The sequence below is a fragment of the Lampetra planeri genome, chromosome 81, assembly GCF_965212315.1.
Source record: "Lampetra planeri chromosome 81, kcLamPlan1.2.h2, whole genome shotgun sequence".
In the NCBI taxonomy this organism is placed as follows: domain Eukaryota; kingdom Metazoa; phylum Chordata; class Hyperoartia; order Petromyzontiformes; family Petromyzontidae; genus Lampetra; species Lampetra planeri.
The window spans coordinates 456434-481284 of NC_136185.1; the positions used below are offsets into that span (position 1 = coordinate 456434).

Sequence of the window (24851 nt, forward strand, 5' to 3'; positions counted from 1 at the left end):
TGTATGACAGCAATCGTAATGATTTTCGTGGATTAAATTAAACAAATCACCTTGATTGTTCTGACGCGGTCATATCAACACAAGTACTTCAATATTTTTATTAAACAAAGTCAGCACGGTATAAACTTGCACCTCAAAGTCCAAATCACAATTTTAATACTGCATTTGGCTGGTAACGCCTTTGAACTGGCAGCAGTTTGCAGCACATTGCTTGGTGAATATTAGCAAATTAACGCGAATTATGCGGTGAGATGAATTTATGTATTCAGGATTAAGCTCAATAGCCAGATTCCACAAGTAATGACTGATCCCATATCTGCATTTCCCATAAATATGCTAAATTCCTCTTGATATGCAAACTATTGGAACCTCCGAGTTCAATCAGTCTACACAACAAAGGCTCATTCCTAACAGCGTGTTTCAGACGCACCGAACCTCACCATAATAATATCCAGGGCCTACCTTGGCTCCTCCCACCCTCAACCAGTATATATACAAGAACTGTTTTCTTGGAATGTATCTTACTTGATACAGCTATCGTGCTGTGACGGTTCCACCTGAAGACGGAAGCTTATGTCTTTAAATCCTCTAAACTTGGAGCAGTTTAGAAGACATTGCCGGGTGAATATTAGCAAATTCACAGGAAGCACGGACTTATGCATGGAGATGTAAATCTTTATTCAAACGGAAGCGTACAATTATGCAGTGCGAAGTACATACATATTAAGGTTTAATTGCAATGGCCAGATTTGCTAAGCTATGCTGCGACATATGCGAATTGTTAATGTAAAAATTAACAATTGAATGCAAAGTCCATGAAAGGCCAGGACGAGAACAAAGGATTTGGATGCTAGGGGCTTAAAATCAGACCTCAAGACCATTTCGAGAGGGATTTCACTGAGGATAGACGCTCGACTCCTCTCTCTGCAGATTACCCTTCTCCTGCGAGACCCAACCTGGCGAGCACGATTGCCTGGCGACTGGGAGAGTTCGTGGCGATATCTTCAGACGGGTTACAGGGACATCGACACGCCGTGCATCAACAAGTAAGTGTCTTCGTTAGCGGATATAACTGGTAGTCGCGTGTAGCACGACTTACGAGACGTTACTGTGTGTCGGTTAGACGTTAGTGAGAGTTTGCTTCTTGGCGATTTGAGCCAGACATCCACGCAGCTTAGAGGGTGCCTTTAACTCTCAACGACACCCGCGACTGTTACTCTGCTCTGAAGAATCAGTCACATGGAGCAGATACTCTCTCCACAGCGCCACGCACACACGGGCGAGAAGCCATTCAAATGCTCTGTTTGTTGGAAGGCATTTTCACAGACATCACATCTTCAGAGTCATCAGAAAACACACTCGGGTGAGAAGCCATTCAATTGCTCTGTGTGTGGGAAGGCATTTGGATGGAAGTCAGCTCTTCACAGGCACCAGAAGACACACTCGGGTGAAAAGCGAATCAATTGCTCTCCGAGGGAGAGGACATATTCACGGTCATCACCCCGAAACAAGCATCAGAAGATCCGCAATGATAGGGAAGTGAAATCAAAAGGAGAAATTCAAAGTGCTGCAATGAATCCTGAAAAAAATGCATCTTTCGATCCTATACAGGTGGATCCTGAGAGATGCCTGGATGTAGTGGATGTCATGAGTCCTGACAACAATTCCTCTTTCGATCTCATGCAGTTGGATCCTGAGAGGTTGCTGGATGTAATGAGCCCTGACGACAATTCCTCTTTCGACCCCATGCAGGTGGATACTGAGAGATGGCTGCTGGAATGGCTGGAGAGTCAAAGTTTTGAGTACTTCTGTTAACTCTTGAAGTCCTGGAATGTGCATGTTTGTGTCTCTGTTAGATCAGTTAATAAGGTACGAAATATTATTTCCGTGATTTCCAGTACTCCAAGCTAGAGTGATGTTTCGGCCACAACTCTGTCTAATTGACAGACCTGTTCTCCACCTGAAGATGGCTGCTTGCGTTGTGGCCGAAACGTCGTGAGAATTATTATATAATTTTTTATTATTATTTTATTATTTTCCTTTTACGTGACTTTACCGAAAGAACCAAGAAGATTAATCCCTGCAGTCACGAAAGCTTTAAATCGAAATAGAGTGATGTTGTGAATGCTCTATAATATGTTCAGATGAAAGCCTTCCTTTTAAGTTCTAGAAGTGTTCACTTATTTCAGGATGACAACAATGTTATACTTCTATAGATGCGTTTCTTCGTCTGGTGGTTGTATCATCGGGACTGGTAAATGTGTGGTGTTTATGGTAGAAGGTGCCATGCCATCTTCTCACAGCTAATTGCGTGTTAAAGTTTATTCTAGACTTCGTCACGTTAAGGTGGTGCTTTGTAGTCCTATCGGACTACTTGTTGATGTGTTGTGAAGCGCAGTGGTTGTGTGGTGGTTCAATTTCTAATTTTTCTCTCGTGGTTAAGTGCTTTTGTTGAGCTAAAGTTGGAGAAATACTGTGATCACAACTTTGCTCAATTTTTTAATTTTTTTATCAATGTTTAATAAGTAAAATAACTTAAAATTATAGGTTTCAGAGTGTGCGTGGATTGCACGTTCGTTGTTCTTGTGTTTGATGGCTTGGACTTCTGGACGAATGGCTTCAGTCGAAAAGGACGTCAATGGGGAAATCGACGTTCACGTGTTAGATTTTAAGAATATGTTTTAACTGTTTAATTCCTATTGGGAAATCATTTGCCTAGGTCCTTCCTGTTTGAGCATGCGTATTAATACAGATTTCGATACGAGTATTAACGTGAATTTTCTTGCAGATTAATAAAGACCTGAATTGTTTTTAAAGATGACTGATCGTACGTTATTTCAACCATATCCTTCCTTTAAAAAACACGGACGAGTAGACATACACACACAAGTGTGCTTATAAACACGACTGTCTATACAGCGGTGTGCATTCACACACGAGTGTGCATGTGTTTCTACGCGTTTTAACTTTCATTTTCTTGCAGAACAATAAAGACCTGACATGTTAAAGATGACTAATCGTCCCTTATTGAAGAAGGGAAATAATAAAAGAATAAAAATAAAAAAAAATTATTTTTATAAAATGTTTTATTACGTTTTATTTTTATTAAATAATAAAATAATAAAACATTTTAATTAAAATTTTACTTTATAAAATTATTATTTTATTATTTCCCTATTACGTGACTTTACCGAAAGAACCAAGAAGATGAAGAAGAAAATAAAACATAATAAAATAATTGTATTATGTTTTATTTTTATTATTTTATTATTTCCCTTCTTCGTGACTTTACCGAAAGAACCAAGAAGGTTAATTTACTTGCAGAATAATAAAGACCTGACATGTTAAAGATGACTAATCGTCCCTTATTGCTACAATGTTCATAGCGAACACGTGTGGAGGCGAGTTTCAGGTGAAGCATCTCCAGCACACAAGTTGACCCTCACCTGGCAGCATCGTGGCTGTCCGCTGATCACACTCATGACGTCACACTCATGACGTCACACGCACGAGCTGTAGGGGCGGGGCTCTGTCCGCTCAGTGGCGCTGTTTTCATTAATTTAGCACCACGAGCGGGGAGTCTCATCCCTGTAGTTCCCTGTTGTGGTGCCGCATTCATCACCACGTTGCCCTCAATTCTTTGTACGAAACACACACCCACACACGAGTGGACATAGCAGTGTATATACATAGACGAATGTGCATACACACCGCTTTGTACATACATACCGCTACACTACCGCTCCCCAAGTGTACTTACACTGCAGTGTAAATACACACACGCTTACAAGCGATACCATTTCGATTATCATTAAAAGTGTATGACAGCAATCGTAATAATTTTCGTGGATTAAATTAAACAAATCACCTTGATTGTTCTGACGCGCTCATATCAACACAAGTGCTTCAATATTTTTATAAAACAAAGTCAGCACGGTATAAACCTGCACCTCAAAGTCCAAATCACAATTTTAATACTACAGTCTGCATCTGCCTGGTAACGCCTTTGAACAGGCAGCAGTTTGCAGCACATTGCAGGGTGAATATTAGCAAATTAACGTGAATTATGCGGTGACATGAATATACGTATTCAGGATTAGGCTCAATAGCCAGATTCCACAAGTAATGACTAATCCCATATCTGCATTTCCCATAAATATGCTAAATTCCTCTTGATATGCAAACTCTTGGAACCTCCGAGTTCAACCAGCCTACACAACAAAGGCTCATTCCTCACAGTGTGTTTCAGCCGCATCGAACCTCACAATAATAATATCCTCTCAAACTCTACCAATATATACACAAGGACTGTTTTCTTGGAAGTTCTCTTACTTCTACGAGACTTTACCGAAAGAACCAAGAAGATGAATCCCTGCAGTCACGAAAGCTTTAAATCGAAATGTATTTTTATTATTTTATTATTTCCCTTTTATGTGACTTTACCGAAAGAACCAAGAAGATAGAGAAGCTCTGTTGCTAGATATGCAGATTGTAAATTCCAAAAATAACAATTGAATGTAAAGTTAATAAATTGCAAAGTCGAGAACGTCATCTTTCATCAATGCAACATCATTCCAAACGACCCCACCATTCGTGTGCTGGTGTCATTGACCCAATTCGATTGATACCTGTGACCTACAGCTTGCCACACCTTACGCCACGCTCCCACGCCCCCTTCATTCGTTTTTTGTTTATCAGAAGGAGGCACTCCCTGTTGTTTGCCAATCCCCTGCCACGAGTAAAGTGTTGAAAAAACAACCCCCTTCCTTCATTGAAGGTGTTGATCGGTAACGCTGTGGTGGATGTGAGGAATGTCCCGGAGGGAAGGCTCGTAGCCACCACAGTGGCCCACGAGGTCTTTGGACGGGTGCGAGGGGCTGGTAACCCCTCAATAGTCAACGCAATTACCAAAAAAACTCGTCACAAAATTTAAACACTTGCAAAATATTAAACACATACACACTGGTGTATATACACACGGAAGGTCGTATGTTACAGACTAGAAGATGACGATTTTTTTTTTGCGTAACGTTATTATGAACCACGCTTACAAGCTAAACCATTCAGATGATTATTCAAAGTTTATGACCGAAATTATAACAAAACACACTCGTTTGCTAAAAGCACCATGCTCAACACGAGTGTCCTTAAATATGTTTATTAAACAGGTTCAGAACAGTATTAACTTGCACCTATTAGTCCAAGATTGGGCCGGCTAGTTTTTTTAGGCTAGTCCCGTGTGTGTTTGTTGTGTGAGGTGTCTTGATAGCAGTCGTTCTCCACTGTAGTCCTGGCATCTGCTGCTCAGATTCCTTCCACAGCTGTGGTCCCAGTGGCATCGTCTCTCCGGGGGGAGAACCATGTGGTGTGTGTGTGTGACGTGTATCACGGGGTGTGTGGGTGTGTGCCTGGGATGTGTCACGGGGTGGGTGGGTAGTCTGGTGATAGTGGTCATGGTTGGCAGCGATCCACGACCACAACAACCACCCCTACTGTGTGGTGGACATGCCACCACAAAGCAGCACGCGGCGGAGGAGTGAGGTGATCGCTCTCGCCACGCGAGCAAGGCCCCCTCGCTTCCTCTTCTTTCCCTGCATCAACAACAACAATAACCGCCATTCGCCACTAAGTGGCGGTGACGTCACCACGACGCTTGTGCCAGGCCATGTGCACCTTGAGGCTACCACGTGAAGTGTCGAACGCCCGCTGGCAGGAGGTCACGGGGCAGACCCAGCAGGTGCCACGGGTCGACTGACCGAGATGACCGAGATGACTGGCTGAAGCACCACCTGTGCCCCCTACTGTACCAACTTGCTGTGCTTTAGCCACCCGTTGTTGTGAGCGTCGCTCCTCTGCCCTCCGTTGTTGTTGGAGGGCGACTGCCTCCAACTGCCCAGTAGCGTCCTTCACGAGCCTGCATCACCACCTCCACCACCTACACCTCCTCCACCTCCTCCTTTGTTTCGTCCTCCATCTCTTCCGTCGTGAGAATTATTTTATTATGTTATATTTTTATTATTTTATTACTTCCCTTCTACGTGACTTTACCGAAAGAACCATGAAGATGAATCCCTGCAGTTTAGAGGACATTGTCGGGTGAATATTAGGAAATTCACAGGAAGCATGGATTTATGCATGGAGATGTATGCAATTATTCAAACAGAAGTGTAGAATTACGCAGGAGGATGTACATACGTATTAAGGTTAAATTACAATGGACAAATTCGCTAAGCTATGTTGCTACATATGCGGATTGTTAATGTAGAAATTAACAATTGAATGCAACGTCCATGATAGGCCAAGTCGAGAACAAAGGATTTGGATGCTAGAGGGGAGTTATAAGGGGCTTAAATTTAGGCCTCAAGACCATTTCGAGAGGGATTTCACTGAGGATAGACGCGCAACTCCTCGCTCTGCAGATTACCCTTCTCCTGCGAGACCCAGCCTGGCGAGCCCGATTGCCTGGCGACTGGGAGAGTTCGTGGCGATCTCTTCAGACGGGTTACAGGGACATCGACACGCCGTGCATCAACAAGTAAGTGTCTTCGTTAGTAGATAAAACTGGTAGTTGCGTGTAGCCCCACTTACGAGACGTTACTGTGTGTCGGTTAGACGTTAGTGAGAGTTTGCTTTTTGGCGATTTGAGACAGACATCCACGTAGCTTAGAGGGTGCCTTTGACTCTCAACAACACACGCGACTGTTACTCTGCTCTGAAGAATCAGTCACATGGAGCAGATACTCTCTCCACAGCGCCACGCACACACGGGCCAGAAGCCGTTCAATTGCTCTGTGTGTGGGAAGGCATTTTCACTGAAATCCAATCTTAACACTCACCAGAAAACACACTCTGGTGAGAAGCCATTCAAGTGCTCTGTGTGTGGGAAGGCATTTTCACAGAAATCACATCTTAACACTCACCAGAAAACACACTCTGGTGAGAAGCCATTCAATTTCTCTGTGTGTGGGAAGACATTTTCACAGAAATCCAATCTTAACACTCACCAGAAGACACACACGGGCGAGAAGCCATTCAAGTGCTCTGTGTGTGGGAAGGCATTTTCACAGAAATCAAATCTTAACACTCACCAGAAAACACACTCTGGTGAGAAGCCATTCAATTGCTCTATGTGTGGGAAGACATTTTCACTGAAATCCAATCTTAACACTCACCAGAAAACACACTCTGGTGAGAAGCCATTCAAGTGCTCTGTGTGTGGGAAGGCATTTTCACAGAAATCACATCTTAACACTCACCAGAAAACACACTCTGGTGAGAAGCCATTCAATTTCTCTGTGTGTGGGAAGACATTTTCACAGAAATCCAATCTTAACACTCACCAGAAGACACACACGGGCGAGAAGCCATTCAAGTGCGCTGTGTGTGGGAAGACATTTTCACTGAAATCCAATCTTAACACTCACCAGAAGACACACACGGGCGAGAAGCCATTCAATTGCTCTGTGTGTGGGAAGACATTTTCACTGAAATCCAATCTTAACACTCACCAGAAAACACACTCTGGTGAGAAGCCATTCAAGTGCTCTGTGTGTGGGAAGACATTTTCACAGAAATCACATCTTAACACTCACCAGAAAACACACTCTGGTGAGAAGCCATTCAATTTCTCTGTGTGTGGGAAGACATTTTCACTGAAATCCAATCTTAACACTCACCAGAAGACACACACGGGCGAGAAGCCATTCAATTGCTCTGTGTGTGGGAAGACATTTTCACTGAAATCCAATCTTAACACTCACCAGAAAACACACTCTGGTGAGAAGCCATTCAATTGCTCTGTGTGTGGGAAGACATTTTCACTGAAATCCAATCTTAACACTCACCAGAAAACACACTCTGGTGAGAAGCCATTCAATTTCTCTGTGTGTGGGAAGACATTTTCACAGAAATCCAATCTTAACACTCACCAGAAGACACACACGGGCGAGAAGCCATTCAAGTGCGCTGTGTGTGGGAAGACATTTTCACTGAAATCCAATCTTAACACTCACCAGAAGACACACACGGGCGAGAAGCCATTCAATTGCTCTGTGTGTGGGAAGACATTTTCACTGAAATCCAATCTTAACACTCACCAGAAAACACACTCTGGTGAGAAGCCATTCAAGTGCTCTGTGTGTGGGAAGGCATTTTCACAGAAATCACATCTTAACACTCACCAGAAAACACACTCTGGTGAGAAGCCATTCAATTTCTCTGTGTGTGGGAAGACATTTTCACTGAAATCCAATCTTAACACTCACCAGAAGACACACACGGGCGAGAAGCCATTCAATTGCTCTGTGTGTGGGAAGACATTTTCACTGAAATCCAATCTTAACACTCACCAGAAAACACACTCTGGTGAGAAGCCATTCAAGTGCTCTGTGTGTGGGAAGGCATTTTCACAGAAATCACATCTTAACACTCACCAGAAAACACACTCTGGTGAGAAGCCATTCAATTTCTCTGTGTGTGGGAAGACATTTTCACTGAAATCCAATCTTAACACTCACCAGAAGACACACACGGGCGAGAAGCCATTCAATTGCTCTGTGTGTGGGAAGACATTTTCACTGAAATCCAATCTTAACACTCACCAGAAAACACACTCTGGTGAGAAGCCATTCAAGTGCTCTGTGTGTGGGAAGGCATTTTCACAGAAATCCAATCTTAACACTCACCAGAAGACACACACGGGCGAGAAGCCATTCAAGTGCGCTGTGTGTGGGAAGACATTTTCACTGAAATCCAATCTTAACACTCACCAGAAGACACACTCGGGCGAGAAGCCATTCAAGTGCTCTCTTTGTGCGAAGGCATTTGTAAGGAAGTCAGATCTTCACAGGCACCAGAAAACGCACTCGGGTGAAAAGCCATTAAATTGCTCTCCGAGGGAGAGAACATGTTCACGGTCATCTCCACGAAACAAGCATCAGAAGATCCGGAATGATAGGGAAGTGGAATCAAAAGGTGTAATGCAAAGTGCTGCAATGAGTCCTGAAAAAGATGCATCTTTTCATCCTATACAGGTGGATCCTGAGAGATGCCTAGATGTAGTGGATGTCATGATTCCTGACAACAATTCCTTTTTAGACCTCATGCAGTTGGATCCTGAGAGGTTGCTGGATGTAATGAGCCCTGACGACAATTCCTCTTTCGACCCCATGCAGGTGGATACTGAGAGATGGCTGCTGGAATGGCTGGAGAGTCAAAGTTTTGAGTACTTCTGTTAACTCTTGAAGTCCTGGAATGTGCATGTTTGTGTCTCTGTTAGATCAGTTAATAAGGTACGAATTATTATTTCCGTGATTTCCAGTACTCCAAGCTAGAGTGATGTTTCGGCCACAACGCAAGCAGCCGTCTTCAGGTGGAGAACAGGTCTGTCAAGTAGACAGAGTCATTCAGACTCTGAGTCATTCAGACTCTGTCTACTTGACAGACCTGTTCTCCACCTGAAGACGGCTGCTTGCGTTGTCGCCGAAACGTCGTGAGAATTATTTATTATGTTTTATTTTTATTATTTTCCTTTTACGTGACTTTACCGTAAGAACCAAGAAGATTAATCCCTGCAGTCACGAAAGCTTTAAATCGAAATACAGTGTTGTTGTGAATGCTCTATAATGTGTTCAGATGAAAGCCTTCCTTTTAAGTTCCAGAAGTGTTCACTTATTTCAGGATGACAACATTGTTATACTTGTATAGATGCGTTGCTTCGTCTGGTGGTTGTATCATCGGGACTGGTAAATGTGTGGTGTTTATGGTAGAAGGTGCCATGTCATCTTCTCACAGCTAATTGCGTGTTAAAGTTTATTCTAGACTTCGTCACGTTAAGGTGGTGCTTTGTAGTCCTATCGGACTACTTGTTGATGTGTTGTGAAGCGCAGTGGTTGTGTGGTGGTTCAATTTCTAATTTGACTCTCGTGGTTAAGTGGTTCTGTTGAGCTAAAGTTGGAGAAATACTGTGATCACAACTTTGCTCAATATTTTAAACATGTTCTTTAATTTTCGATTTAAAGCTTTCGTGACTGCAGGGATTCATCTTCTTGGTTCTTTCGGTAAAGTCACATATAATGGAAATAATAAAATAATAAAATTTTATTATGTTTCATTTTTATTATTTTATTATTTCCATTCTACGTGACTTTACTGAAAGAACTAAGAAGATGTTCTTAAAAATGTTTTATCATTGTGTAATAACAAAAAAAATAGTTTCAGAGTGTGCGTGGATTGCACGTTCGTTGTTCTTGTGTTTGATGGCTTGGACTTCTGGACAAATGGCTTCAGTCGAAAAGGACGTCAATGGGGAAATCGACGTTTACGTGTTCGATTTTAAGAATATGTTTTAACTGTTGAAATTTGGAAATAATTTGCCTAGTCCCTTCCTGTTTGAGCATGCGTATTAATAAAGATTTCAATACGAGTATTAACGTGAATTTTCTTGCAGATTAATAAAGACCTGAATTGTTTTTAAAGATGACTGATCGTACGTTATTTCAACCATATCCTTTCTTAAAAAACACGGACGAGTAGACATACACACACAAGTGTGCTTATAAACACGACTGTCTATACAGCGGTGTGCATTCACACACGAGTGTGCATGTGTTTCTACACGTTTTAACTTTAATTTACTTGCAGAACAATAAAGACCTGACATGTTAAAGATGACTAATCGTCCCTTATTGCTACAATGTTCATAGCGAACACGTGTGGAGGCGAGTTTCAGGTGAAGCATCTCCAGCACACAAGTTTACCCTCACCTGGCAGCATCGTGGCTGTCCGCTGATCACACTCACGACGTCACACTCACGACGTCACACTCACGACGTCACACTCACGACGTCACACTCACGACGTCACACTCACGACGTCACACTCACGACGTCACACTCACGACGTCACACTCACGACGTGACACTCACGACGTCCCACTCACGACGTCACACTCATGACGTCACACGCACAAGCTGTAGGGGCGGGGCTCTGTCCGCTCAGTGGCGCTGTTTTCATTAATTTAGCACCACGAGCGGGGAGTCTCATCTCTGTAGTTCCCTGTTGTGGTGCCGCATTCATCACCACGTTGCCCCTCAATTCTTTGTACGACACAATATGAAAATAAGTTGTGTGTTCCACTACACATACTTACTCGAGTACACATATACACTCCCTTGTACACACACCCACACACGAGTGGGCATAGCAGTGTATATACATAGACGAATGTGCATACATATACACACGAGTGTGCATATACAGCGGTGTACATACAGATATGCAACGCAGTGTACATAAACACACGAGTGTACATACAAAGCATTGTACGTCAACTAGGATTGCGTTCCACTGCGAACACGCACGTTTGTTCCTACATACATATGCACACAAATACATGTACATGCACACACGAGTGCTCGTCTTGTTGTAGTGTTTCCTTTGTTATGGTTTATGGTATACGCAGAAGTACAAAATGTGCACTGCACACCTACGCGCCCTTTGCCCATTGATCGTGATGATGATGATGAATAACATGTTACGTGATCTAACAGAGAAACGAATGCATACAATTGGAACAATAAATTTACTCAACGAGTTTTGATTAGGATGGTGCGGTTAAATAGCTATTCCAATCCATTGAGATTGCACATTCAGCAAATTATAATGCGACCACAATGCGATCCTAATAATTATAGGGCAATTTAATCCCCCCAGTTCGCATATCCGTCCCTAGTTTCGTAAATAAATATATCTTGATACATCTGAGTATAGTTGGATTATAATGTAGGAGGACATAGAAGGAATCTAACTCGAATTATATGCATCTTCGGTGGATGCATGAGCAACCACCACTCCTCGACTCCCGTTAATTGGGAGGTGAGCCCACGGTAGCCTGGCGCTTACAGCTTTCTACACCTTACGCCACGCTCCCACGTCCCCTTGATTCGTTTGTTTTTCTCTGAAGAAGAGCCCCCTGTTGTTTGGCATTCTCCTGCCAGGTAGACACTCAGTGGCGCTGTTTTCATTAATTTAGCACCACGAGCGGGGAGTCTCATCCCTGTAGTTCCCTGTTGTGGTGCCGCATTCATTACCACGTTGCCCTCAATTCTTTGTACGACACAATATGAAAATAAGTTGCGTGTTCCAATACACATACTTACACGAGTACACTCCCTTGTACACACACACGAGTGGACATACACAGCGGTGGAGAAAAATGCACGAATGTGCATCCACCCCGCTTTGTACACACAAAGATAAAGATCTCCCTATAGCCTTAACAGACTGTAAGGGCAAGTTAGCGAGCACCTATGAAGGCCGCAACGGTACACGAGGGGGTGGGTGGCCAGCACCACGCCCGACCGCCTTTGTCTCCCCACCAGGTACTCATTTGAGGCTGAGTCGACCAAGATGGAGGCCCGGGACCGGTTCAGATAATCGTCACTGGTGTTGGCCGTGAGCGGGAATCGAACCCGTGTTGCCGGGTTCACAGCGCAGCGCGCTAACCGCTGCACCACCGCTCCCCACATATACACTCCCTTGTACACACACCCACACACGAGTGGACATACACAGTGCTGTAGGAAAAATTCACGAATGTGCATAGACACCGCTTTGTACATACACACACGGGTGCACATGCATATGTAGTGGTGGTGTTGACGTGCGCCGACAGTGATGGATCACGGGGCGGCACGAGGTGCGGGGTTGGGCACGCGATGTGGGCGTGGTGTGGACGCGCGCGCCGGGAGTGAGGGATGACGGGCGGCGCGGCGTGGGTGTTGAGGCGCGCTGACACGAGGTGGGGAAAAGAGGATCGTAGCCAGCGCCCGGTGATTGGTCGAATGGGATAGGTGCTCTCAGCGACGTCCGCAGGAGGGGTATAAAGGGTGACGCGCGAGAGCACTCGTGGTTGTTTAACCAGTTGAAGATCGAAGACGGAGTGGAAGGAGTAGGGCCCGAGACCCCTAGTCCCGCCGTCCTTATCGGGACCGGGGCCCTGTGTGGCTCGAAGGCGAGATTGTGGGACCCGTGGTCCGACGCCCATGTGGGTCGGGACTGTGGGACCCAGGGTCGAGACGGACACCCCGGCTTGGTGTGTTCCGAGAGGCTACGGGGCGTAAGAGCCCGTGTCGGTGTAGCCCGGAGGACTGGGTAGGGTTAGGCTGGTGTTAGCCACCCGAGAAACTGAGTGGGTGTTGGTCACCCGAGTAGCTAAGTGGGCGTTGGTCGCCCGAGTAGCTAAGTGGGTGTTGGTCACCCGAGTAACCCAGTGGGTGTTGGTCACCCGAGTAGCTAAGTGAGTGTTGGTCACCCGTGTTGCTAAGTGGGTGTTGGTCACCCGTGTAGCTAAGTGGGTGTTGGTCACCCGTGTAAATATAGTTGGTTCAATAAAAGAGTGTGCTACCCGTGAAGTCGTCTCCCGCCGAGTTACTACATTACACATGCACAGTGTAATTGCACACAGCAATGTTTATAAACACATGTGCACGTATACAGCAGTGTGCATGCTCAGGGATTGCGTTTTAACACACACAAATATGCGAGCACACACGATTGTACATACATACACACGTGTACAGACCCACACGTGTCCATGAACGAGTGTAAATACACACACGAGTGCACATGCACACGAATGTACCCACAGAGAAGTACACACCCATGTACATACACATGGCTACAGTTCCCTGCTGTAATGGCTGGTGCTTATGCTAGAAGGTGGCATGTGTTGTAATTGTTGCACAGCAAATGATGTGAGCGTGCTGTCTTGTTTATTCCAAACTTTGTCACGTAAAGGTGGTGCTTCGTAGTCCTATCGGATTACTTGTTGATGTGGTGTGATGCGCATTGGTTGTGAGGTGTTTCAATTGCTGATTTTACTCTCGTTGTTAAGTGGTCTTGTTGAGCTAAAGTTGGAGAAAGACATTGCTCACACACGCTTACAAGCGATACCATTTCGATTATCAATAAAAGTGTTTGACAGCAATCGTAATAATTGTCGTGAATTAAATTAAACAAATCACCTTGATTTACTGACGCGCTCATATCAACACAAATACTTAAATATGTTTTTATAAAACAAAGTCAGTACAGTATGCATTTGCACCTCTTAGTCCAAATCTAACTGGACATCAGCATTTTGATACTTCAGACTCTATGTCGATGTTAAATTCTCTAAACTTGCATCAGTTTAAAGGACATTGTCGGGTGAATGTTGGCAAATTAACACGAAGCACGGAATTATGCATGGATATGTAGATCTTTCTTTAAACGGAAGCGTGCAATTATGCAGTGAGATATGCATATGTATTAAGGTTAAATTACAATGGCCGGATTAGCTAAGCTATGTTACTACATATGCGGATTGTTAATGTAAAAATTAACAATTGAATGCAAAGTCGATGATAGGCCAGGACGAGAACAAAGGATTTGTATGCTAGAGGGGAGTTATAAGGGGCTTAAATTCAGACCTCAAGACCATTTCGAGAGGGATTTCACTGAGGATAGACGCGCAACTCCTCGCTCTGCAGATTACCCTTCTCCTGCGAGACCCAGCCTGGCGAGCCCGATTGCCTGGCGACTGGGAGAGTTCGTGGCGATCTCCTCAGACGGGTTACAGGGACATCGACACGCCGTGCATCAACAAGTAAGTGTCTTCGTTAGTGGATAAAACTGGTAGTCGCGTGTAGCCCGACTTACGATACGTTACTGTGTGTCGGTTAGACGTTAGTGAGAGTTTGCTTTTTGGCAATTTGAGCCAGACATGCACGCAGCTTAGAGGGTGCCTTTAACTCTCAACAACACCCGCGACTGTTACTCTGCTCTGAAGAATCAGTCACATGGAGCAGATAAACTCTCCACAGCGCCACGCACACACGGGCGAGAAGCCGTTCAATTGCTCTGTTTGTTTGAAGGAATTTTCATGGAAGTCATATCTTCACAGGCACCAGAAGACACACACGGGCGAGAAGCCATTCAAGTGCTCTGTGTGTGGGAAGGCATTTTCACTGAAATCAAATCTTAACACTCACCAGAAAACACACTCTGGTGAGAAGCCATTCAAGTGCTCTGTGTGTGGGAAGGCATTTTCACAGAAATCACATCTTAACACTCACCAGAAAACACACTCTGGTGAGAAGCCATTCAATTTCTCTGTGTGTGGGAAGACATTTTCACAGAAATCCAATCTTAACACTCACCAGAAGACACACACGGGCGAGAAGCCATTCAAGTGCGCTGTGTGTGGGAAGACATTTTCACTGAAATCCAATCTTAACACTCACCAGAAGACACACACGGGCGAGAAGCCATTCAATTGCTCTGTGTGTGGGAAGACATTTTCACTGAAATCCAATCTTAACACTCACCAGAAAACACACTCTGGTGAGAAGCCATTCAAGTGCTCTGTGTGTGGGAAGGCATTTTCACAGAAATCACATCTTAACACTCACCAGAAAACACACTCTGGTGAGAAGCCATTCAATTTCTCTGTGTGTGGGAAGACATTTTCACAGAAATCCAATCTTAACACTCACCAGAAGACACACACGGGCGAGAAGCCATTCAAGTGCGCTGTGTGTGGGAAGACATTTTCACTGAAATCCAATCTTAACACTCACCAGAAGACACACACGGGCGAGAAGCCATTCAATTGCTCTGTGTGTGGGAAGACATTTTCACTGAAATCCAATCTTAACACTCACCAGAAAACACACTCTGGTGAGAAGCCATTCAAGTGCTCTGTGTGTGGGAAGGCATTTTCACAGAAATCACATCTTAACACTCACCAGAAAACACACTCTGGTGAGAAGCCATTCAATTTCTCTGTGTGTGGGAAGACATTTTCACAGAAATCCAATCTTAACACTCACCAGAAGACACACACGGGCGAGAAGCCATTCAAGTGCGCTGTGTGTGGGAAGACATTTTCACTGAAATCCAATCTTAACACTCACCAGAAGACACACACGGGCGAGAAGCCATTCAATTGCTCTGTGTGTGGGAAGACATTTTCACTGAAATCCAATCTTAACACTCACCAGAAAACACACTCTGGTGAGAAGCCATTCAAGTGCTCTGTGTGTGGGAAGACATTTGCACAGAAATCACATCTTAACACTCACCAGAAAACACACTCTGGTGAGAAGCCATTCAATTTCTCTGTGTGTGGGAAGACATTTTCACAGAAATCCAATCTTAACACTCACCAGAAGACACACACGGGCGAGAAGCCATTCAATTGCTCTGTGTGTGGGAAGACATTTTCACTGAAATCCAATCTTAACACTCACCAGAAAACACACTCTGGTGAGAAGCCATTCAAGTGCTCTGTGTGTGGGAAGACATTTTCACAGAAATCACATCTTAACACTCACCAGAAAACACACTCTGGTGAGAAGCCATTCAATTTCTCTGTGTGTGGGAAGACATTTTCACAGAAATCCAATCTTAACACTCACCAGAAGACACACACGGGCGAGAAGCCATTCAAGTGCGCTGTGTGTGGGAAGACATTTTCACTGAAATCCAATCTTAACACTCACCAGAAGACACACACGGGCGAGAAGCCATTCAAGTGCGCTGTGTGTGGGAAGACATTTTCACTGAAATCCAATCTTAACACTCACCAGAAGACACACTCGGGCGAGAAGCCATTCAAGTGCTCTCTTTGTGCGAAGGCATTTGTAAGGAAGTCAGATCTTCACAGGCACCAGAAAACGCACTCGGGTGAAAAGCCATTAAATTGCTCTCCGAGGGAGAGAACATGTTCACGGTTATCTCCACGAAACAAGCATCAGAAGATCCGGAATGATAGGGAAGTGGAATCAAAAGGTGTAATGCAAAGTGCTGCAATGAGTCCTGAAAAAGATGCATCTTTTCATCCTATACAGGTGGATCCTGAGAGATGCCTAGATGTAGTGGATGTCATGATTCCTGACAACAATTCCTTTTTAGACCTCATGCAGTTGGATCCTGAGAGGTTGCTGGATGTAATGAGCCCTGACGACAATTCATCTTTCGACCCCATGCAGGTGGATACTGAGACATGGCTGCTGGAATGGCTGGAGAGTCAAAGTTTTGAGTTGGATTTACGTGAAAATGCCTTCCCACACACAGCGCACTTGAATGGCTTCTCGCCCGTGTGTGTCTTCTGGTGCCTGTGAAGATCTGACTTCCATGAAAATGCCTTCAAACAAACAGAGCAATTGAACGGCTTCTCGCCCGTGTGTGCGTGGCGCTGTGGAGAGAGTATCTGCTCCATGTGACTGATTCTTCAGAGCAGAGTAACAGTCGCGGGTGTGAGTTAAAGGCACCCTCTAAGCTGCGTGGATGTCTGTCTCAAATCGCCAAAAAGCAAACTCTCACTAACGTCTAACCGACACACAGTAACGTCTCGTAAGTCGGGCTACACGCGACTACCAGTTTTATCCACTAACGAAGACACTTACTTGTTGATGCACGGCGTGTCGATGTCCCTGTAACCCGTCTGAAGAGATCGCCACGAACTCTCCCAGTCGCCAGGCAATCGGGCTCGCCAGGCTGGGTCTCGCAGGAGAAGGGTAATCTGCAGAGAGAGGAGTCGAGCGTTTATCCTCAGTGAAATCCCTCTCGAAATGGTCTTGAGGCCTAAATTTCAGCCCCTTATAACTCCCCTCTCGCATACAATTCCTTTGTTCTCGACGTGGCCTATCATGGACTTTGCATTCAATTGTTAATTTTTACATTAACAATCCGCATATGTAGCAACATAGCTTAGCGAATCTGGCCATTGTAATTTAACCTTAATACGTATGTACATTATACTGCGTAATTGTACACTTCTGTTTGAATAATTACATACATCTCCATGCATAATTCCGTGCTTCCTGTGAATTTGCTAATATGTACCCGACAATGTCCTCTAAACTGCAGAGATTCATCTTCATGGTTCTTTCGGTAAAGTCACGTAAAGGACGGCTGCTTGCGTTGTGGCCGAAACGTCGTGAGAATTATTTTATTATGTTTTATTTTTATTACTTTATTACTTCCCTTTTACGTGACTTTACCGAAAGAACCAAGAAGATGAAAAGAACCTTGGCAAAGGAAGATGCACCATGGAAGAGGAGCGCCTCTTTGAGGTGCAGCGCATTGCCAGGGCGACGTGCCGCACAGAAGAGAAGTGCTTCCGAGACTTTCTTCTCAAGAAACGCCTCATTCAAGTGAAGTTCTTCACTGATGAGAAGCATCATCTCGAGATGAAGTGTGCTGACGAGAAGCGTCTGGAGGAAGAGGAGGAGAAGTGTCTCGCCAACGTGAAACGCGTCGAGGAGGAGAAGCGCCTTGCGCAGGAGCAGCGCCTCGCCAGCATTGCTACCATCATCACCACCACCGCCGGCACCTCCACCACCACCCCTGCCGCCACCACCACCGCCGCTACCATCACCACGGCCGCCGCCACCACCACCACCCCTGCCGCCACCACCACCGCCAGCACCACCGCCAGCATGCATTTGCACACAAATACATGTACATGCACACACGAGTGCTCGTCTTGTTGTAGTGTTTCCTTTGTTATGGTTTATGGTATACGCAGAAGTACAAAATGTGCACTGCACACCTACGCGCCCTTTGCCCATTGATCGTGATGATGATGATGATGAATAACATGTTACTTGATGTAACAGAGAAACGAATGCTGACAATTGGAACAATAAATATACTCAACGAGTTTTGATTAGGATGGTGCGGTTAAATAGCTATTCCAATCCATTGAGATTGCACATTCAGCAAATTATAATGCGACCACAATGCGATCCTAATAATTATAGTGCAATTCTAATCCCGCACCCCCAGTTCGCATATCCGTCCCTAGTTTCGAAAATAAATATCTTCATACATATGCATACATCTGAGTATAGTTGGATTATAATGTAGGAGGACATAGAAGGAATCTAACTCGACTTATATGCATCTTCGGTGGATGCATGAGCAACCACCACTCCTCGACTCCCGTTGATTGGGAGGTGAGCCCACGGTAGCCTGGCGCTTACAGCGTTCTACACCTTACGCCACGCTCCCACGTCCCCTTGATTCGTTTGTTTTTCTCTGAAGAAGAGCGCCCTGTTGTTTGGCATTCCCCTGCCACGAGTAAAGTTCCGTAAAAAGAATCCGCTACTTCATCCGCGGTGTCGGACGGTAACGCTGTGGTGGATGTGAGCAATGCCCTGGAGGGAAGGCTCGTAGCCACCACAGAGGCCCACGAGGTCTCTGGACGTGTGCGAGGCGCTGGTAACCTCTCCATATTCAATGAAATTACCATATAAACACGTTCAAAATATTAAACACGTGCACGCGATTTTAACAAGTCGGATTTTGGGACCAATATCATCGATAATAGAGGTTTTGGGGTTAGATAGCGGAAGTATATGAATGTGTCGCTAAAATTATACATTAGATAAATGCATACTCACAAAGGGAAGCGTACTTCAACAGGGATTACCATTGGTAGGGCGATTTTAATAAACACAATAGACAGGAAGGACACGTTCAAAGGGCTCGCATAATGCACACGCATAATGTACGTTGCCTCAGTAATCCGCCCCCCCCCCCCACCCCCACATTGTGCAAGAGCGCAGCTGCGTGGTCAACACATCTACGCTTCTATATGAGTGTAATTAAGGACTCCGTCACACGATGTCGATCTCCGTCGGTCCTTTATTTGTGTTCGTCTTCCGCTCACCCCGCTGGCCTCCTCCTCGGTCCAGCGTCGTCTCTCCTTGCGCCCCGCGCACTCTGCAGCTCCCCTGCTGCTCCGCTCTGCAGCTACTCTGCTGCTGATGCAACCTCGCACGCCCTGCTAGTCCTCCGCTAGCTCTGCAGCTACTCTGCTGCTGATGCAACCTCGCACGCCCTGCTAGTCCTCCGCTAGCTCTGCAGCTACTCTGCTGCTGATGCAACCTCGCACCCCCTGTGCTAGTCCTCCGCTAGCTCTGCAGCTACTCTGCTGCTGATGCAACCTCGCACGCCCTGCTAGTCCTCCGCTAGCTCTGCAGCTACTCTGCAGCTGGTGCAACCTCGCACGCCCTGCTAGTCCTCCGCTAGCTCTGCAGCTACTCTGCTGCTCCGTGCAACCCCTGCACGCCCCGTGCACCCCGCGCACTCTGCTCTCTCCTCACCCCGCTGGCTGGCGCCGTCCGATGAGCCCCTCAGCCACCAGGCTGAGGCACGGCGACCACCCAACGTGGTCTACCCTCTTCACTCCCTCGACTGCCCCCGATGTCTTCCTGTCTCCCCCGCTATAACTTCTCCCCCACGTGACCCTGACTCCTCCCTCTCCCACGTGACCCTGACTCCTCCCTCTCGGATCGTCACATCCGGCCTCCCCATTTACGCTCGCATTACATATGTATGCATTTATCTAATGTATAATTTTAACGACACATTCATATACTTCGGCTATCTAACCCCAAAACCTATATTATGGATGATGTTAGTCCCGAAATCTGACGTCTTAAACTCGAGTGTATGTGTTTAATATTTTGGACGTGTTTTTATGGTAATTTTATTGAATATGGAGAGGTTACCAGCGCCTCGCACACGTCCAGAGACCTCGTGGGCCTCTGCGGTGGCTACGAGCCTTCCCTCCAGGACATTGCTCACATCCACCACAGCGTTACCGTCCGGCACCGCCGATGAAGTAGCGGATTATTTTTATGGAACTTTACTCGTGGCAGGGGAATACCAAACAACAGGGGGCTCTTCTTCAGAGAAAAACAAATCAAGGGGACGTGGGAGCGTGGCGTAAGGTGTAGAAAGCTGTAAGCGCCAGGCTACCGTGGGCTCACCTCCCAATCAACGGGAGTCGAGGAGTGGTGGTGCATATCAAGATGAATTTAGCATATTTATGGGAAATGCAGATATGGGATTAGTCATAACTTGTGGAATCTGGCTATTGAGCTTAATCCTGAATACGTATATTCATCTCACCGCATAATTCGCGTTAATTTGCTAATATTCACCCTGCAATGTGCTGCAAACTGCTGTCAGTTCAAAGGCGTTACCAGGGAAATGCAGTATTCAAATTGTGATTTGGACTTTGAGTTTCAACTTTATACCGTGCTGACTTTGTTTTATATATATTTAAGTACTTGTGTTGCTATGAGCGCGTCAGAACAATCAAGGTGTTTTTTTGAATTTAATCCAGGAAATTTATTACGATTGCTGTCATACACTTTAAAATGATAATCGAAATGGTATCGCTTGTAAGCGTGTGTGTATTTACACTGCTGTGTAAGTACACTTGGGGAGCGGTAGTGTAGCGGTTTGTTTGTACAAAGCGGTGTGTATGCACATTCGTCTATGTATATACACTGCTATGTCCTCTCGTGTGTGGGTGTGTGTTGCGTACAAAGAATTGAGGGCAACGTGGTGATGAATGCGGCACCACAACAGGGAACTACAGGGATGAGACTCCCCGCTCGTGGTGCTAAATTAATGAAAACAGCGCCACTGAGCGGACAGAGCCCCGCCCCTACAGCTCGTGCGTGTGACGTCATGAGTGTGACGTCATGAGTGTGATCAGCGGACAGCCACGATGCTGCCAGAAGACCAAGCCATCAAACACAAGAACAACGAACGTGCAATCCACGCACACTCTGAAACCTATAATTTGAAGTTCTTTAACTTATTAAACATTGATAAAAAAAATTAAAATATTGAGCAAAGTTGTGATCACAGTATTTCTCCAACTTTAGCTCATCAAAACCACTTAACCACGAGAGTAAAATTAGAAATTGAACCACCACACAACCACTGCGCTTCACAACACATCAACAAGTAGTCCGATAGGACTACAAAGCACCACCTTAACGTGACAAAGTCTGGAATAAACAAGACAGCACGCTCACATCATTTGCTGCCAGAAGATTACAACACATGCCACCTTCTAGTATAAGCACCAGCCATTTAACATCCCCGATGATCCAACTACCAGACAAAGCAATGTATCTTTCGAAGTATAAAATTGTTGCCATCCTAAAGTGAACACTTCTGGAACTTAAACGGAAGACTTTCATCCGAACACATTAAAGAGCATTCACATCACTCTAGCTCGGAGAAATGGAAATGACTGAAAAAATATATCTAAGAGACACGAATATACACAGGGCAACAGTTAACAGATGTACTCAATACGTTTGAGTCTTCAGCCACTCCACTACATCCAGCCATCTCTCCGGATCCAACTTCATGGGGTCGAAAGTGGAATTTCCTTTAGAACTCATTACATCACTTTCGAATTCAGCTTTTTATTCCTGATGACTTGTGAAGTGTTTTCTAACCGTGAAAATGCTTCAAACACACAGAGCAATCAAACATATTTGTTCAAATGATCACACTAGCTTGGAGTACTGCTGCAAATCACTGATTAAAAAAGAGTTGTACGTTATTAATTGATCTTACAGAGATACAGACATGCACGTTCCAGGACTTCAACAGCTAAAAGAAGTGCTCAAAACTTTGATGTTCCAGCCACTCCAGCAGCCATTTTTGAGTATCCAACTGCATGGGGTCGAAAGATGCAATTTTTTCAGGACTCATTGCAGCACTTTGAATTTCACCGTTTGATTTTACTTCCCTATCATTGCGGATCTTCTGGTGCTTGTGTCGGGGTGATGGCCGTGAACATGTCCTCTCCCTCGTAGAGCAATTAAATGGCTTCTAGCCCGAGTGTGTTTTCTTGTGATTGTTAAGAGCTGACTTCCATGCAAATGCATTCCCACAAAGAGAGCACTTGAATTGCTTCTCGCCCGAGTGTGTTTTCTGGTGACTGTGAAGATTTTATTTCCGTGAAAATGCCTTCCCGCACACAGCGCAATTGAATGGCTTCTCGCCCGTGTGTGTCTTCTGGTGAGTCTTAAGATGTGATTTCCGTGAAAATGCCTTCCCACACACAGAGCAATTGAACGGCTTCTCGCCCGTGTGTGTTTTCTGGTGACTGTAAAGAATAGATTTCCAAGCAAATGCCTTCCCACACACCGAGCACTTGAATGGCTTCTCGCCCGAGTGTGTTTTCTGGTGTTTGTTAAGATTTGATTTCTGTGAAAATGCCTTCCCACACACAGCGCAATTGAATAGCTTCTCGCCCGTGTGTGTCTTCTGGTGTCTGTTAAGAGTTGATTTCTCCGCAAATGCCTTCCCACACACAGCGCAATTGAATGGCTTCTCGCCCGTGTGTGTTTTCTGGTGACTGTTTAGAGTTGATTTCTGCGCAAATGCCTTCGAACAAACAGAGCACTTGAATGGCTTCTCGCCCGTGTGTGTTTTCTGGTGAGTGTTAAGATTTGATTTATCCACAAATGCCTTCCCACACACAGCGCACTTGAATGGCTTCTCACCCGTGTGTATCTTCTGGTGAGTGTTAAGATTGGATTTACGTGAAAATGCCTTCCCACACACAGCGCACTTGAATGGCTTCTCGCCCGTGTGTGTCTTATGGTGCCTGTGAAGATCTGACTTCCATGAAAATGCCTTCAAACAAACAGAGCAATTGAACGGCTTCTCGCCCGTGTGTGCGTGGCGCTGTGGAGAGAGTATCTGCTCCATGTGACTGATTCTTCAGAGCAGAGTAACAGTCGCGGGTGTTGTTGAGAGTTAAAGGCACCCTCTAAGCTGCGTGGATGTCTGTCTCAAATCGCCAAAAAGCAAACTCTCACTAACGTCTAACCGACACACAGTAACGTCTCGTAAGTCGGGCTACACGCGACTACCAGTTTTATCCACTAACGAAGACACTTACTTGTTGATGCACGGCGTGTCGATGTCCCTGTAACCCGTCTGAAGAGATCGCCACGAACTCTCCCAGTCGCCAGGCAATCGGGCTCGCCAGGCTGGGTCTCGCAGGAGAAGGGTAATCTGCAGAGAGAGGAGTCGAGCGTTTATCCTCAGTGAAATCCCTCTCGAAATGGTCTTGAGGCCTAAATTTCAGCCCCTTATAACTCCCCTCTCGCATACAATTCCTTTGTTCTCGACGTGGCCTATCATGGACTTTGCATTCAATTGTTAATTTTTACATTAACAATCCGCATATGTAGCAACATAGCTTAGCGAATCTGGCCATTGTAATTTAACCTTAATACGTATGTACATTATACTGCGTAATTGTACACTTCTGTTTGAATAATTACATACATCTCCATGCATAATTCCGTGCTTCCTGTGAATTTGCTAATATGTACCCGACAATGTCCTCTAAACTGCAGAGATTCATCTTCATGGTTCTTTCGGTAAAGTCACGTAAAGGACGGCTGCTTGCGTTGTGGCCGAAACGTCGTGAGAATTATTTTATTATGTTTTATTTTTATTACTTTATTACTTCCCTTTTACGTGACTTTACCGAAAGAACCAAGAAGATGAAAAGAACCTTGGCAAAGGAAGATGCACCATGGAAGAGGAGCGCCTCTTTGAGGTGCAGCGCATTGCCAGGGCGACGTGCCGCACAGAAGAGAAGTGCTTCCGAGACTTTCTTCTCAAGAAACGCCTCATTCAAGTGAAGTTCTTCACTGATGAGAAGCATCATCGCGAGATGAAGTGTGCTGACGAGAAGCGTCTACCACACAGTAGGGGTGGTTGTTGTGGTCGTGGATCGCTGACAACCATGACCACTATCACCAGACTACCCACCCACCCCGTGACACATCCCAGGCACACAACCACACACCCCGTGATACACGTCACACACACACACACCACATGGTTCCCCCCCGGAGAGACGGTGCCACTGGGACCACAGCTGTGGAAGGAATCTGAGCAGCAGATGCCAGGACTACAGTGGAGAACGACTGCTATCATAACACCTCACACAACAAACACAC

The 24851-nt window shown here is 45.3% G+C and overlaps 1 protein-coding gene and 1 pseudogene across 1 annotated transcript; one reads left to right on the forward strand and one right to left on the reverse strand.

Annotated features, from left to right (window-relative positions):
* Positions 1-24851, reverse strand: part of LOC144738284 (uncharacterized) — a 432396-nt pseudogene that overhangs the window by 108545 nt on the left and 299000 nt on the right.
* LOC144738273 (uncharacterized) lies at positions 1648-19852 on the forward strand. Its single transcript, XM_078621287.1, has 5 exons — positions 1648-1752; positions 8604-8819; positions 14916-17094; positions 18154-18325; positions 19804-19852. Exons 1-5 carry the CDS (start codon positions 1648-1650, stop codon positions 19850-19852), a joined length of 2721 nt encoding a protein of 906 aa, XP_078477413.1.